We start from the raw sequence: 13,362 nt of genomic DNA on the forward strand, positions 1-13,362 counted from the left end.
TGGACTGTGGCTCATCTGAACAAATGCTCCTCCACAACAACCTTCAACAAGATGCCAGGGAGAAAGCTAGGGTAGCATGTTGCTTCCTGACATCCCACAGTATGGGGGTGAGGGTGTATGTGTGTGTCTTAATTTGTTAGTTATTTATTTATTTATTTATTTATTTATTTATTTATTTATTTAGAAGAAGAAGAAGAAGAAGAAGAAGAAGAAGAAGAAGAAGAAGAAGAAGAAGAAGAAGAAGAAGAGTTGGTTCTTATATGCTGCTTTTCCCTACCCGAAGGAGGCTCAAAGCGGCTTACAGTTGCCTTCCCTTTCCTTTCCCCACAACAGACACCCTGTGGGGTGGGTGAGGCTGAGAGAGCTCTGATATCACTGCCCGGTCAGAACAGTTTTATCAGTGCCGTGGCGAGCCCAAGGTCACCCAGCTGGCTGCATGTGGGGGAGCGCAGAATCGAACCCGGCATGTCAGATTAGAAGTCCGCACTCCTAACCGCTACACTAATCTGGCTCTCAGTTTGGGGAATCATTCAGCCATGTGAACCTCTGCCACCCCCCTGCCCAGCCTGAAAAGTACAGATGAGGCACAGGTTTATCGTTTCAGAAGTATGCCCAAACACACTTCATTTGTTATGTTTCACAGGTGAGGAAACTACATATGCACACAGGTGTTTGTGTGCATATAAATGTAGCAGAAGCATACCTCGGTTTGCACTGCCATTCTTAACAATTCCCAAAACAAGGCTACAAACTATGGATTTGATTCAATATTGTAAACATGTGTTTCTAAACAGTGGTACTTGTTTACTAATCTGTAACAGTGGGCTCGCTGTTATATAATAAGTCGCAGAGAGTGGGTGTGGCCTGTGCGTACTGATTGGGCCCTGCCTCAGACAGGTCACACCCACTCAGGACTTTGGCCCAATCATTGGGCTAAAGTTCTGACAGGGCCCGCCCACCCAGCCCAGCCAGGGGCAATCTGGAGACATCACTGCCAGTCTGCCCCTGACCACCGCAGGGAGAGGAGGTCAGTAAGGCCACTGAGGGGGTGAGAACGGAGGCTTGGACAGGCTGTGCCAGCCCAGGGCTGTCCTAACTGTCATGTCCAACAGACAGTCCCTGACTGAGGGGAGAGAGGCATTTCTGAGAGCAACGCAGGGGAGCCTGAGGGCATTCCTTTTGAGGGGGGGGGAACTTTCTCCTTCTGCCAAACAGTTGCCTGACAGGGAGGCCACAGAAAAGCCCCTTCTCACTTAAAATACTGCTCTGGCCAGAGGTTACACACAGCCAAGCCACTCTCTGCAGTTTTGAGGAATACTGCAGAGCATTATTCTGCAGACAAAACTAGATGATGTTGCGGAGGTTCTGTTGTCTCCTGTTTCATCTGCACAACAACCCTGTGCAGTAGGCCTCAAGTCTTTCAATTCAACAACAACCTGTGTGGGAAGCCTTAAATGTTTCTTCTCTACCACAACCCCGTCCAAAGTAGCCCTTTATGCCTGGGGAGCTGCTCTTTATACTTTGCAGATGAGCTGTAATTCCAGAACCATTCCAGGCCCCACCTGCTGGTTGGCTACCCCCGGATTGGAAATATTCCTGGAGGTTTGGAGGTGGGACTTCAAAATTGAATAATGCCTCAGAGTCCAGCCTTCAAAGGAGCCATTTTTGCCTGCAGAGCTGACCATTATAATCTAGAGATGAACAGTGATCTAGAGACTATGGTCGAGGCTTGCAGACTGCAGTTGGGAGGGAGTGGTGCACATGTATCCCTCCTGGGCTATGGGCTATGGCCAGCCCTTACCAGCAACTCTTTGTATTCTGGGGCGCAGACAGACAGACCAGCATCAGTCCTGTGAGTCTGGAAATTGCAGGAAGATCTAAATGAAGAATATTTACAAGCTGAAACTGTAAATAGCGAACAAGTAAATGGCTGGTATAAAAAACTTTACTAAGGTCAAGACTGCTGTGCACACAGAGACCTTCTCTTAGGGTTGCCAGCTTTCATGTGAAGCTTTCTACCCCACCTCCCTCACTGGGAGTCTGCTAAGGGAGGAAGAAGGGAAGACAATTGGAAGATGCTTTGAGACACCTGAGGCCTGCTGGGTCACTGCGGCCCATTCCCAGTTTTCTCAGACCTCTCACAGTGTCGGGGACCCGCTTGCTAACTGAAAAAACAGGGTGCCCCTTTGAAGAAAACGTCACGCCAGGCCTGGTGAACGATACAACAGGAACAAGCTTTATTTCAGCAACGTGGAGTCCGCTGGTATGGAGTAAGAGCTTCCACCGAACTCCAGGTGGAAGCTCTCTTTTATACAAAACCCACCTCCTTAGGCTGTATTGCCCCACCCAGTACTTGCGGAGGGAACATGCTGATACAATCATGACTCATGCACATATGCGAGGTTTTCCGGGGTTCCTGATGGCCCATTTTCCTGGAACAAAGGGCCATCTCCGGGCCCTTGTCAAAAGGTGGAGGGGGACATTGAGGTTCTTTAGCGGCCATTGCCACCTCAACGATCGGGTGGGGCGCCCAGCTGCCGGCTTGCCTGTGATCACCATGCCCTACCTCCGTGATCGCGGGCGCCTCTGATGGCGGGGTTCGGTCCGGTTCCCAAGCCACCAAGGACCGAACCACGACATTCTGCCCCCCCAAAGGTCCATTCTCCAACCCCCCGGGACGGCCAGGATACCGCTTGTGGAAACGTTCAGTGAGTCGGGGCGCAAGGACGTCCGCTGCCCAGACCCATTCCCGGTCCCCCAAAGCGAAGTCCTTCCATTCCACGAGGTACTGCAACTTCCCCCTGTGGAGTCTAGAGTCCAGGATATCCGCCACCTCGTGGTGCTCCCCCCCCGGCAGGACCTCGGGCGCTGGCGGGGAAAACACGGGGTGCCAAACGTCACCGTCCGGAGTTTTTTTTAGAAGGCTCACGTGAAAGACGGGATGGATGTGCCGGAGGTTCTTGGGGAGCTTGAGCTTGACCGAAACTTCGTTGATCGGGGCCAAGACCTCGAAAGGCCCCAAAAACCGAGGGCCTAGCTTCTTGCTGGGCAAATTCAACCGTAGGTTCCGGGTGGAAAGGTAAACTCGATCCCCCGGTCGGATCTCCTCAGCTGGTCGTCTCTTCCGGTCGGCGTCCTCTTTCTGCGCTGCCTTGACTTTGTGGAGCTGCTCCTGCAGCGACTTCCAGCAGCTCCCGGCACGCTTCCCCCACTCGCGAAGGTCGGCCGATTCCCGGGCGGGGACCTCTCCAAGCTCCGGGAAGTGTCTCAGGTCTGTCCCGTAGACGACGGCAAAAGGCGACATCTCCGTGCTGCTGTGGTCTGCGTTGTTGTACGCGAACTCGGCCAGGGGGAGCAGGGGCACCCAGGTGTCTTGATGATAGGAACCGAAACACCGCAAGTACTGCTCCAGTACTTGATTAACCCGCTCGGTCTGCCCGTCCGTCTGGGGGTGGTAAGCGGAGCTCAGCCCTTGCTCGATGTCTAACAGGCGCAGGAAAGCTTGCCAAAACCGGGACACGAATTGTGAGCCCCGATCGGAAATCACCTTGTCCGGCAGCCCGTGCAGTCGGAACACGTGATCCAGGAACATCCGAGCCAACTGTGAAGCACTGGGGACACTGGCGCAAGGAATGAAGTGGGCCTGTTTGGAAAATAGATCTACCACCACCCAGATCACCGTTTTCCCCTTGCTGGGAGGCAAGTCTGTTATAAAGTCCATGGAGATCACTGACCACGGCCGGGTCGGGACCTCGAGCGGGTGCAGCAGACCTTTCGGCTTGCCAACCCCCGGCTTGCAGGTCAGGCAGACAGGACAACCACTGACGTAAGCTTTTGTGTCCCGCCGCAGACTGGGCCACCAAAACCGCCGCCGGGCCAACTTCCAGGATTTTACGAAACCGAAGTGCCCGGCGGTCTTAGCATCGTGGCAGAGGCTGAGGGCTTCCCGTCGTAGCCCTTCCGGGACGTAGACAGCCTCCCCCCTCCGCCAGAGACCGGAGTCCAAAATCAAAGAGTCCCGGAGCTCAGCCAGCTCCTCGTCTGTCCCGTAGGCTGCCACTAGGCGGTCTCGGAGCGGGGCGGTCGCCGGGTCGGGCTCCCATTCCCCCCTGGCCCGACGCCTAGTGACGACCCCCCGTCCCAGCTGCTCCTCACCAAACACAGACCTGGTGCAGGGAGCGTACCCCTCCCCATGATGCGGCAGACGGGAGAGGGCGTCCGCGAGGAAATTCTCTTTGCCGGGGATGTGACCAAGCTTGAAATTGTACCGCGAAAAGAACTCCGCCCACCTCATCTGCTTGGCGTTCAGGGATCGCGGTTGCCGGAGCGCCTCCAGATTCTTGTGATCTGTCCAGACCTCGAACGGCTCCTCTGTTTCCTCCAGCCAATGCCGCCATTCGGTGAGGGCGAACTTAATCGCAAACGCCTCCTTCTCCCAGGTAGACCAGTTCCGCTCCGTTTCGGCGAATTTTCGTGAGAGGTAGGCCGCCGGCCTCAGCTGTCCCGCCTTGTCTCGCTGCAGGAGAACCGCCCCGGCTGCTGCGTCGCTGGCGTCGACTTGTACCACCATCGGCTGGGTTGGGTCGACGTGCAGTAGCGTGGGCTCAGACGCGAAAGCTTGCTTGAGGGCCAGGAACGCTGCCTCCGATTTCTCATTCCAGCCGAGCGCTGCGCTGGGCCGCGTGGCGCGAGGACCTCTCCCCTTGGTACCTAGCAAGTCCGTGAGGGGAGCCACTACGGAGGAGTATCTGGGGATGAAGCCTCTAAAAAAGTTAGCAAACCCCAGGAAGCTTTGTAGCTGTTTCCGGGTGCGGGGCCTTTCCCAGGCCAGCACCGCCTGCACCTTCTCGGGGCCCATAGCTATGCCCTGGGCTGAGATGCGGTAGCCCAAATAGTCCAGGGAGGGACGGTGGAATTCGCACTTAGCCAGCTTCACGTATAGGTGGTTTGCCAGCAGGCGCTTTAACACCTCCCTCACCAGGGTCACGTGCTCTTGGGGATCTTGGCTGTAGATCAGGACGTCATCCAAATAAACAACCACCCCCTGAAACAGAAGGTCCTGCAACACCTCATTAATTAGACTCATGAAAACCCCAGGTGCCCCGCTTAAACCGAACGGCATCACTTTAAATTCGAATTGTCCCAATTGACAGTTAAACGCTGTTTTCCACTCATCCCCCTCCCGGATGCGTACCCGGTAGTACGCCTCCCTTAGGTCCAGCTTAGTGAACAGAGTCCCTTTGCCCAGCCGGGCCAGCAAATCCGGGATCAGCGGGAGGGGGTAAGCGTTCCCCGCTGCGATGGCGTTGAGGCCCCGGTAGTCCTGGCACAGCCGTCGGGACCCATCCTTTTTCCGGACGAACAAGACTGGAGCTCCCATGGGACTGGAAGCGGGCCGGATGAAACCTCGGGCCAGATTTTTTCCCAAAAACTCCCGGAGGTCCTTGAGCTCACCCTCACTCATTTTGTAGATGCGCCCTTTGGGCAGTACCGCCCCCTCTGGGATGTTGATAGCGCAGTCCGTGCGGCGGTGTGGGGGTAGCTCGTCCGCTTCCCGCTCGCTGAAAACGGCTGCGAGGTCTCGGTACTCTGGCGGGACCTCGGGCTCTGGTTTCTCCTGCTGCGCCGCCGCCGCTCCCCTGGGACGCGCCGCCGTCCTCTTGTGGCTGGAATTCTCGTGGGGGACCCGATGCCGTGCACCCACCGTCAAGTCGAACTTCAGGGTCCCCGCCCGCCAGTCCACCACGGGGTTGTGTTCCTTCAGCCAATCCAGGCCCAACACCGCCCGATATCCCGCTACGGGGACCTGGATCAGCCACCGCAGCTCTTGGTGGTCCCCTATGTGGATGGCGATAGGACCCACCTCCTCCCCGAAAGGTCCCCCCTGAATCGGGCTGCCGTCCATCTGGACGAAAACCAGGGGAACCTTCCGAATGCGCTTCGGTAGCCCCAAAGCCCGGGCTATCTGGGGGTGGACCATGCTGTGGTCGCATCCAGAGTCCAAAAGAGCCTCCCCCACCCAACTTAGTCCGTTCTCCGGGTTCCGGAGCTCTAAAATTACCACGTTCGGAGGTCGCGTCTCATGCTGTAGGGGTTTTCCCTCGCACCGCGGGACCTGCTGCCCGGCGCCGTCTACAGCAGGTCCTGGCCGTTTCCCGTCGCCTGGGCGCTTCCCGGTTCGTTGCGGAGGTCCTCCGCCCGGCGTGCCTGCTGGGGGCGTGTCGCACCTCCCCCCTGGGAGAGCCCGCGGTCCTCCCCCCCTTGCCGTTGGCACGCTGCTGCGAAATGTCCTGACCCCCCGCATTTCAGGCACAGTCCTTCCCGGCGTCTCCTTTCCCGCTCGGGGTTCGGGGGTCGTTTGGGGCGAGAGTTGTCGGGGCCCGGTCTCGGCGCCTCGGCTGACCCGCCTTTGGCCTCCCGGGGGGGTGCGGCGGCCCAACCCAGGCTGGCTTCCAGCTTGGCGACCACAAAACACCACCCCTCCAGTGTAGACAGATCTTCTTCCGTCCCCTTGATCACGGCCCATTCCCTGAGCTTCGGGTTAAGGCCCTCCCGGAAGTACTCGATTTGGGTCTCCTCGTTCCAGGGGAACACCTTGCCTGCTTCCCTCCGGAAAATGTCTATATAGTCCATAACCCCCCTAGTACCCTGTCGAAGTCCCTTGATCCGACTCTTTGCCTTGTCCTCAGCCTGGGGGTCCTGGAATCGTCGGCGGAGCGCGACCACGAAGTCCTGCAGGTCCCGAGTTGCCGGGTCGCCGCGCTCGGCCAACCCCAGGTACCACTGACCCGCCTTGCCCTGGAGACACGAGGCCACCCCCCAGACCAAGTCCTCGGAGTCCTCATACCGGTCTCCATACCTCCGGGCATGCGTCAGCGCGTGGAGGAGGAACTGCGGGAGGTCGTCCGGCGTCCCGTCGAAACGCGCCTTAAGCTCTGGGGGGGAACGTTTTGGAGAGTAGTCCGACCCCCTCCGGATCCGGGATTCTCGGCGTCCGCCGTCTCGTCCTGCTCCGCTCCACCGGCTACCAACTTGCCCAACGACGCCGTGCCGCTCCCTGCCTTGCACGTCGCTCCTGCGTTGGTCCGGCTCTCGCCGCCCCGTCGGCTCACCCGCTCCCCCGAGATCCTCTGCTGTCTCGCCTCTCCGCTGGCCGTCTCGCCTACTCGGGACTGAAAACTGCTCCGGGTCGGGGTCCGGGGCCCGCTCACCAGTGCCGGGCTCGTCCTCGTCGCTGGAGGCGTCCTCACTCGACGCGATCCCCTCCGCCGTTGTATTACCAGTCCCTCCGGGCCCGGCCCGAGCTTGCTCACGGGCTTCAGCTGCCTGCAAGCGCCTGGCCAAGTCCGCCATGGCCCGCCGCAGGTCCTCTAGGGATTCCTCAGGTCTTACCGGGCGAAGCGCCTGCCTCAGCTGGGTGTCCCAGGTTGGGGCCAACCCCCCAGACCTCGGCGCGCTCCCCGCCGTGCTTGGGAACCCCATGGCCCGGCGCCTTCCCTTGGCCGCCGCTGCCGAGGGTCTCGGGGTCCCGGACAGCTGCTCCTGGCCCCCCGATTTTCGGAGGAAGTCTCCCGGGGACATTAAACTCATGTTCCCGGGGTTCGTGGGGGTCGAGACCGCCCCGTTGCTTGAAAACGCCATCTCTGGATCCGTCCCGATAAGCGCTCGGATGCGATGCCGACCCTGGAGTTCGGTGGAAGCTCTTACGATGTCGGGGACCCGCTTGCTAACTGAAAAAACAGGGTGCCCCTTTGAAGAAAACGTCACGCCAGGCCTGGTGAACGATACAACAGGAACAAGCTTTATTTCAGCAACGTGGAGTCCGCTGGTATGGAGTAAGAGCTTCCACCGAACTCCAGGTGGAAGCTCTCTTTTATACAAAACCCACCTCCTTAGGCTGTATTGCCCCACCCAGTACTTGCGGAGGGAACATGCTGATACAATCATGACTCATGCACATATGCGAGGTTTTCCGGGGTTCCTGATGGCCCATTTTCCTGGAACAAAGGGCCATCTCCGGGCCCTTGTCAAAAGGTGGAGGGGGACATTGAGGTTCTTTAGCGGCCATTGCCACCTCAACGATCGGGTGGGGCGCCCAGCTGCCGGCTTGCCTGTGATCACCATGCCCTACCTCCGTGATCGCGGACGCCTCTGATGGCGGGGTTCGGTCCGGTTCCCAAGCCACCAAGGACCGAACCACGACACACAGCCCCACATCCCTCACAGGTTGTCTATTGTGGGGAGATGAAGGGAAAAGGTGTTTGTAAGCCGCTTTGAGACTTGTTGTTGGGTAGTAAGCAACAGGGTACAAAAATCAATTTCTTCTTCTTTTAAGGAGCAACCATGAAAGAAGCATGTGGGGACATAACATTTTATCAACAGTGAAAAAATGGAGACAGAAGGATCAGGATGGACACCTGTATACTGTGACTACCCCATGTGTATTAGGGCATGGGGACATTTCAGTGTTTGTTGCCTAATTCACACAAGAAGGGAAATGACGCAGAACTGAGAGGAATTGGTTGTCATGTAAGAAGAGTCTCCAGTCTGATTTTCCCTTCACGTATCTGAGGACATGGCTCTGGAGAGCTCATCTGTAACCACTATGCCACAATTCCCAAAGGTCAGTCCTCTCCCACACTCAACGAACATTCCACACCACAGGTTCTTGACACCCATATCTCCACACCCATGCCCTCATTTGCCACCATGCCACCACAACCTCCCACACAACACACACATTCAACCCCCCACATTCAACGTTTCCCGTTCCTGTTCCCACCGCCAAGCTCTAGCGCCCGTTGTATTCCTGGATACAACAGGCTTTGCCCCTAGTCACTACTAAAAATGTAGACATGAAAAACGAATGCAATATCAGACAAGCAATCGGTTAACGCTATAGTCAATACCATGTATTCCTGCTTTTGCCATTTGTTGTTTTCTCTCTGCTTTTCATTCTGTGTAACTGAATGTCTTAGGTGTGAATTACAGCTGGATTAGAGTAGTGTAGTCTGCACCAGACATTCCAACTGTAAAGCTCTGATAACTGAGAATGTGTCATCTCTCTCCCTGACCTTGGGGCAGGAGGCACCAGTTGTGTGTTTCTGGCCTGACTATAGGTCGAGTTTTGTGCCCAAACAGGAAGGTGTGAGGGAGACCCAGGGGGTAGAGGTTAAAGCAGAGCAATGGTGTTTAATCTTAGCAAGGATTTAGAGGTGCTAGCATCAATGTATCTTCAATAAAGAGATTTTCTTCAACAAAGTTTGCTTGCTGGGAGCAATTGGCTGGACTCTCACAGCTGTGTTTCAAAGTATTCTTCATCAGCAATAATAATTTCCAATACAGGGTTCTTCACAGTCAAAAAATTCAAATGGCTCCCAAATTTATCTGTTGTATGAAACTCTCTATAATATAGCATGAATTATAATTTGAAAATTATTATTGCTGACAAAGAATACCTGTAAACACAGCATTAACTGGTTGCTTGTCTGATACTGTACTTACGTATTAATATTTTGAAATGTATAGTACTGATTAGTAAACAAATACCACCATTTAGAAATGCACATTTAAAATACTGAAGCAAATCCATAGTCTGCAGCCTTGTTTTGGGAAGTGAGTGCACAGGTGTTGCCTTGTGCCTGTATTCATTTCACCTGTTCATCTACTACTGGTTGGACTACATTAATACATTAGCGTGCCTCTGATCCTGGCTCCCTTCCTCCTTGACTAATCCCTTTTCTGTGATTGAGACCCCTTTCTTTAGTTGGTGGCCCCTGCAGGGAAAGAGGGGCGCGTCAGTTTCATACAAGATGACTCACACTGCTGGCTTTGAAGTCAGCCCCTTAAGAGGCTGGGGTGAGGACATCAGGAGAGCCCTGCTGGATCAGGCTGAGGGCCCTCCAAGCGTTCTGTTCATGCCGCAGCTGACCAGCTACCCCCAGGGTGAGTGCAACCTCAGCACCCCCCTCCCCAGCTTCCCAGGACTACTGTGATGAGGGACACTGCCTCTAGGTCAGGTGCACACCAACAGACAGACCCCACCTCCATGCATTTGCCCCATTAAAGCTTTCCGCACACTGGAGCAGCGAGTTCCACAGCTGAATTATGCACTGTCTGAAGAAGAAAAACTTCCTCTTGTCTGCTTCTAGTGGCACAGGAGGGGGAGTAAAGCTTCTCTCTGCTTCCTCACTCCACACCATGCTGCTAAGGACAGCTGGGTAGGCAGACATGGGAGCCAGTCCAAAGGGGCAGAAATCAACGCTTACAGTCCGTCCTTCTTGACTCAAACCCAAGTGGTTCAGCTCAGTTTGTAGGATCAAACACCAAAATGTTCAATAAAGAAAAGATAATGATTAACGAAAGGAGGAAAACCCTGCCGATGTGTAAACTAGAGCAGATGTCAGCAAAGCTTCCTGAGGAGTCATCCCCTAGCACAGGCCACGACCGTATGGAACCATGTAAAAAGCCAGCAGTTAACTAGACAGCAATAAAATCAAGGTAGGAGCCAATAAAATAATAAAAAACAGGCCTCCAGTGAGTAGTCTGGATTCATATTCCTAGACTTCAAGGCAGATTCCTTTTAACTTCAGCCGCTAGGCAAGCCACCTGCAGAGTTCCCCTCTCTGTGCCAGTTGCCACTTACCTCTTTCTGATAGACGTAGCAGGCTGCAATGGCGACCATGGTGGATTCCCCCACAAAACCAGCCAGCAGGGACCCCACTCCTAGGGTGGCCCCGTGGACCCTAAGCACAGCGGAGGGAAGAGAAGGGAAGAGAAGAGAAGCCGCGGTTAGCCTGGAGAACCGTGCAGCCACCATCCAGGCTCCAGCAACAGGGAAGCAGACGTATAATTGGCACAGGTATGAAAACAAAACAAAACTTTCCACACAGTTACAGTCTTGTGCATCAGGAGCATGTGCTACACGCAGCCCTCCCATTTTCGTCTGAAAGGAGAAACATGTATCTTTCAGGCTCAGCACATGGGAACGAGACCCCTGGAAAATGCAGGTGTGTGTGTGTGTGGGGGGGGGGGGGTTAAGGCCGCCCTTTTCTCCCACCACCAGTTAGTGGTCTGACTTTGGACGAAGCATCAAGAACATCTTAGGGGAGGCCTGGGAAAGTCGTGAGGAGAAAACACTTCATGGCTGCCAGTGCATCCGCTCAGCTCAGAGATTTAGAATCATTCGATCCCTGACAGCCCTGGGAGGAGGCAGTCCAAACACCTGGGCATGAGCTGTGAGGCACCTGGGAGATTCTTTGTAGAAAGAACCTTGGGGCTCCCCCCAAGCAACTCTTGATACAGTGAATAAACTACAGGCCTCTTGGCTGACTCTGGGGGTGGCTTTGGATAGCTTTAGGGACTATCCCTAACGGATGTAGGTCAAGGCAACTGACCACTTGCCCCTTGGACCCCTGACCCTTGTGGCTCCTGAGAGTGGACAAGGAGAAGATCAGGAGACCTCTTCATCAGGAAATGATAAATCTCTCCCTATCTTTGTGGCCCTTCCTGGAGGCAGTGGTCCAGCCTCTGCTAAGAAACCATTGCTTGATCCAGAGGATTCCGCCTGCGACAGCCAGGTCTCCTCCTTGCGTTTCTGGAGAAGATGGCTGCGTGGGCAGCGGCAGTTCTGGACCCCGGGGGTGGAAAGAGCAGCTGTGTTTGCTCTTACAGATGGCCTCTGGAGGCAGCTCAGTTGAGGTGAGTCAGTGCTCTGTGGGTTGTTTGATCTCACAGCAGTGTTTGACATTGTAGATCATGAGCTCCTGAGGATTCAGGGGTCAACCCTGCAATGTTTGGTCTCCTTTCTCCAAGGTCAGGGACAGAGGGAAGAGGCCATTCTACCATGGACCACTGTCAAACCCTCTATTATTTAGCTTATTCCAGCATGGAAGGCTCTACGAGAGCTCTATATGCAGCTTTCATTGATTTAGCCTCAGCTTTTGATTCCATCGACAGAGACAGACTCTGGTCAAAGTTGAGGGAAACTAACATCGATAAACGCCTACTGTTTCTGATGCATGAACTACACTCAGGCACCCACACAAAAATTAGGGTAGGTGCTTCAGGCTCTCTAACTAAAGAAATTGTAGTAAGGAAAGGGGTAAAGCAGGGCTGTGTATTATCCCCTCTGCTTTTCAATATTTACATCAATGATATAGTGCAAAGACCCAGAATTTGTACCCCCTTCTGTTGGTCAGCAAAAGGTTTCTATTCTGCTTTATGCAGATGACATGGTCCTGGTTTCCCTTACAAGAGTTGGTCTGAAAAGGCTACTTAACAACTTGGGTACTTATTGTAAGGAAGAGTCCCTCTCCATCAACTATGCAAAAAAAAATTATGGTTTTTAGGAAAAGACCAAAAAAATTTCTTTGGAGCATACACAATATTCCTATAGAACAGTGCAGTACATTTAAATATCTTGGAATCACTTACAGTAAGACCCTAAACTGGAATGCCCACCTTGCAACTATAAAGTCCTCTGGTCTAAAAATCATTGGAGCCATTCTGAGATTTTACTACACCAGGGGAGGGTTTCTATTTGACCCAGCTCTAAAGCTCTTTGTGTCAGGATCAGTCCCTGCTCTCTGCCATGATTACTATTCAGTGAACCTGTCTGACTCCATCTTGTATGCTGTGTCTGTGCTGTGCCTTTGCTGGAACGTTCCCATGTAACCAAAAGGTTCCCATGTAACCAAAACCCCTGCTTGTAGTTTTCCTTTGATTCCCCATTGCTTTGATCCTTGCATTTTCACACTGCATATTCTCCCTACTGTGAAACAATGTTGCCCGGTTCCTGTAAACAGCTTATCAGCTAGCCTGAGGCGCCGGCCTGACCAAAGCCGCGCTAACTTCAACACCTTGGCAGGAAGCCTGGGATGGCACCTGGGTGAGGGGTTCCCCTTCCTTGGGAACGCTCAAGTTTTGGGCGGGAGAAAAGAATTGATAAGTGCCTGCGGTTCTTGTATCGAACAGATTTGACTTTGAACGTTATAGTGATCTGATCTACTGCCAATTAAAGCTTTCTTCTTATAGAAGTTTTGGTTGTGAGTTTTGTCAGCGCTTGACACTTTGCAGCCAATGTCATTCCTCAACTACTATATGGCATCGACATCTGGGGCTGGAAAGAACAAATAACCAACAGCTTGGAACCCATTCAGAACTTTTTTTTTAGACGTATCCTGGCTCTTCCGAAAGGGTCTCCTGCAGCCCTGGTGAGGGCAGAGCTTGGTTTCCCCTCACTCAAAGCCCGTGCCCACTTAGCTATTCTGAAATCTTGGAAGAAAGACACAACAACCAAACCAGATTCTTTCAGCCATCTAAGTTTTAAGCTCTTATTGAGCAAAGACAGGACTCGGTCTG

At 53.9% G+C, this 13,362-nt stretch overlaps 1 protein-coding gene across 2 annotated transcripts in view; it reads right to left on the reverse strand.

Moving 5' to 3' along the window:
• ANKH (ANKH inorganic pyrophosphate transport regulator) overlaps window positions 1-13,362 on the reverse strand; it is a 141,850-nt gene that overhangs the window by 7,368 nt on the left and 121,120 nt on the right. For both annotated transcript variants that reach the window (XM_077353333.1, XM_077353334.1), the window contains one exon: window positions 10,646-10,745. In XM_077353333.1, the coding sequence (XP_077209448.1) occupies window positions 10,646-10,745 (100 nt within the window). The remainder of the gene's footprint in view (window positions 1-10,645; window positions 10,746-13,362) is intronic.

Source organism: Paroedura picta, chromosome 9 (assembly GCF_049243985.1).
Source record: "Paroedura picta isolate Pp20150507F chromosome 9, Ppicta_v3.0, whole genome shotgun sequence".
NCBI classification, from domain to species: domain Eukaryota; kingdom Metazoa; phylum Chordata; class Lepidosauria; order Squamata; family Gekkonidae; genus Paroedura; species Paroedura picta.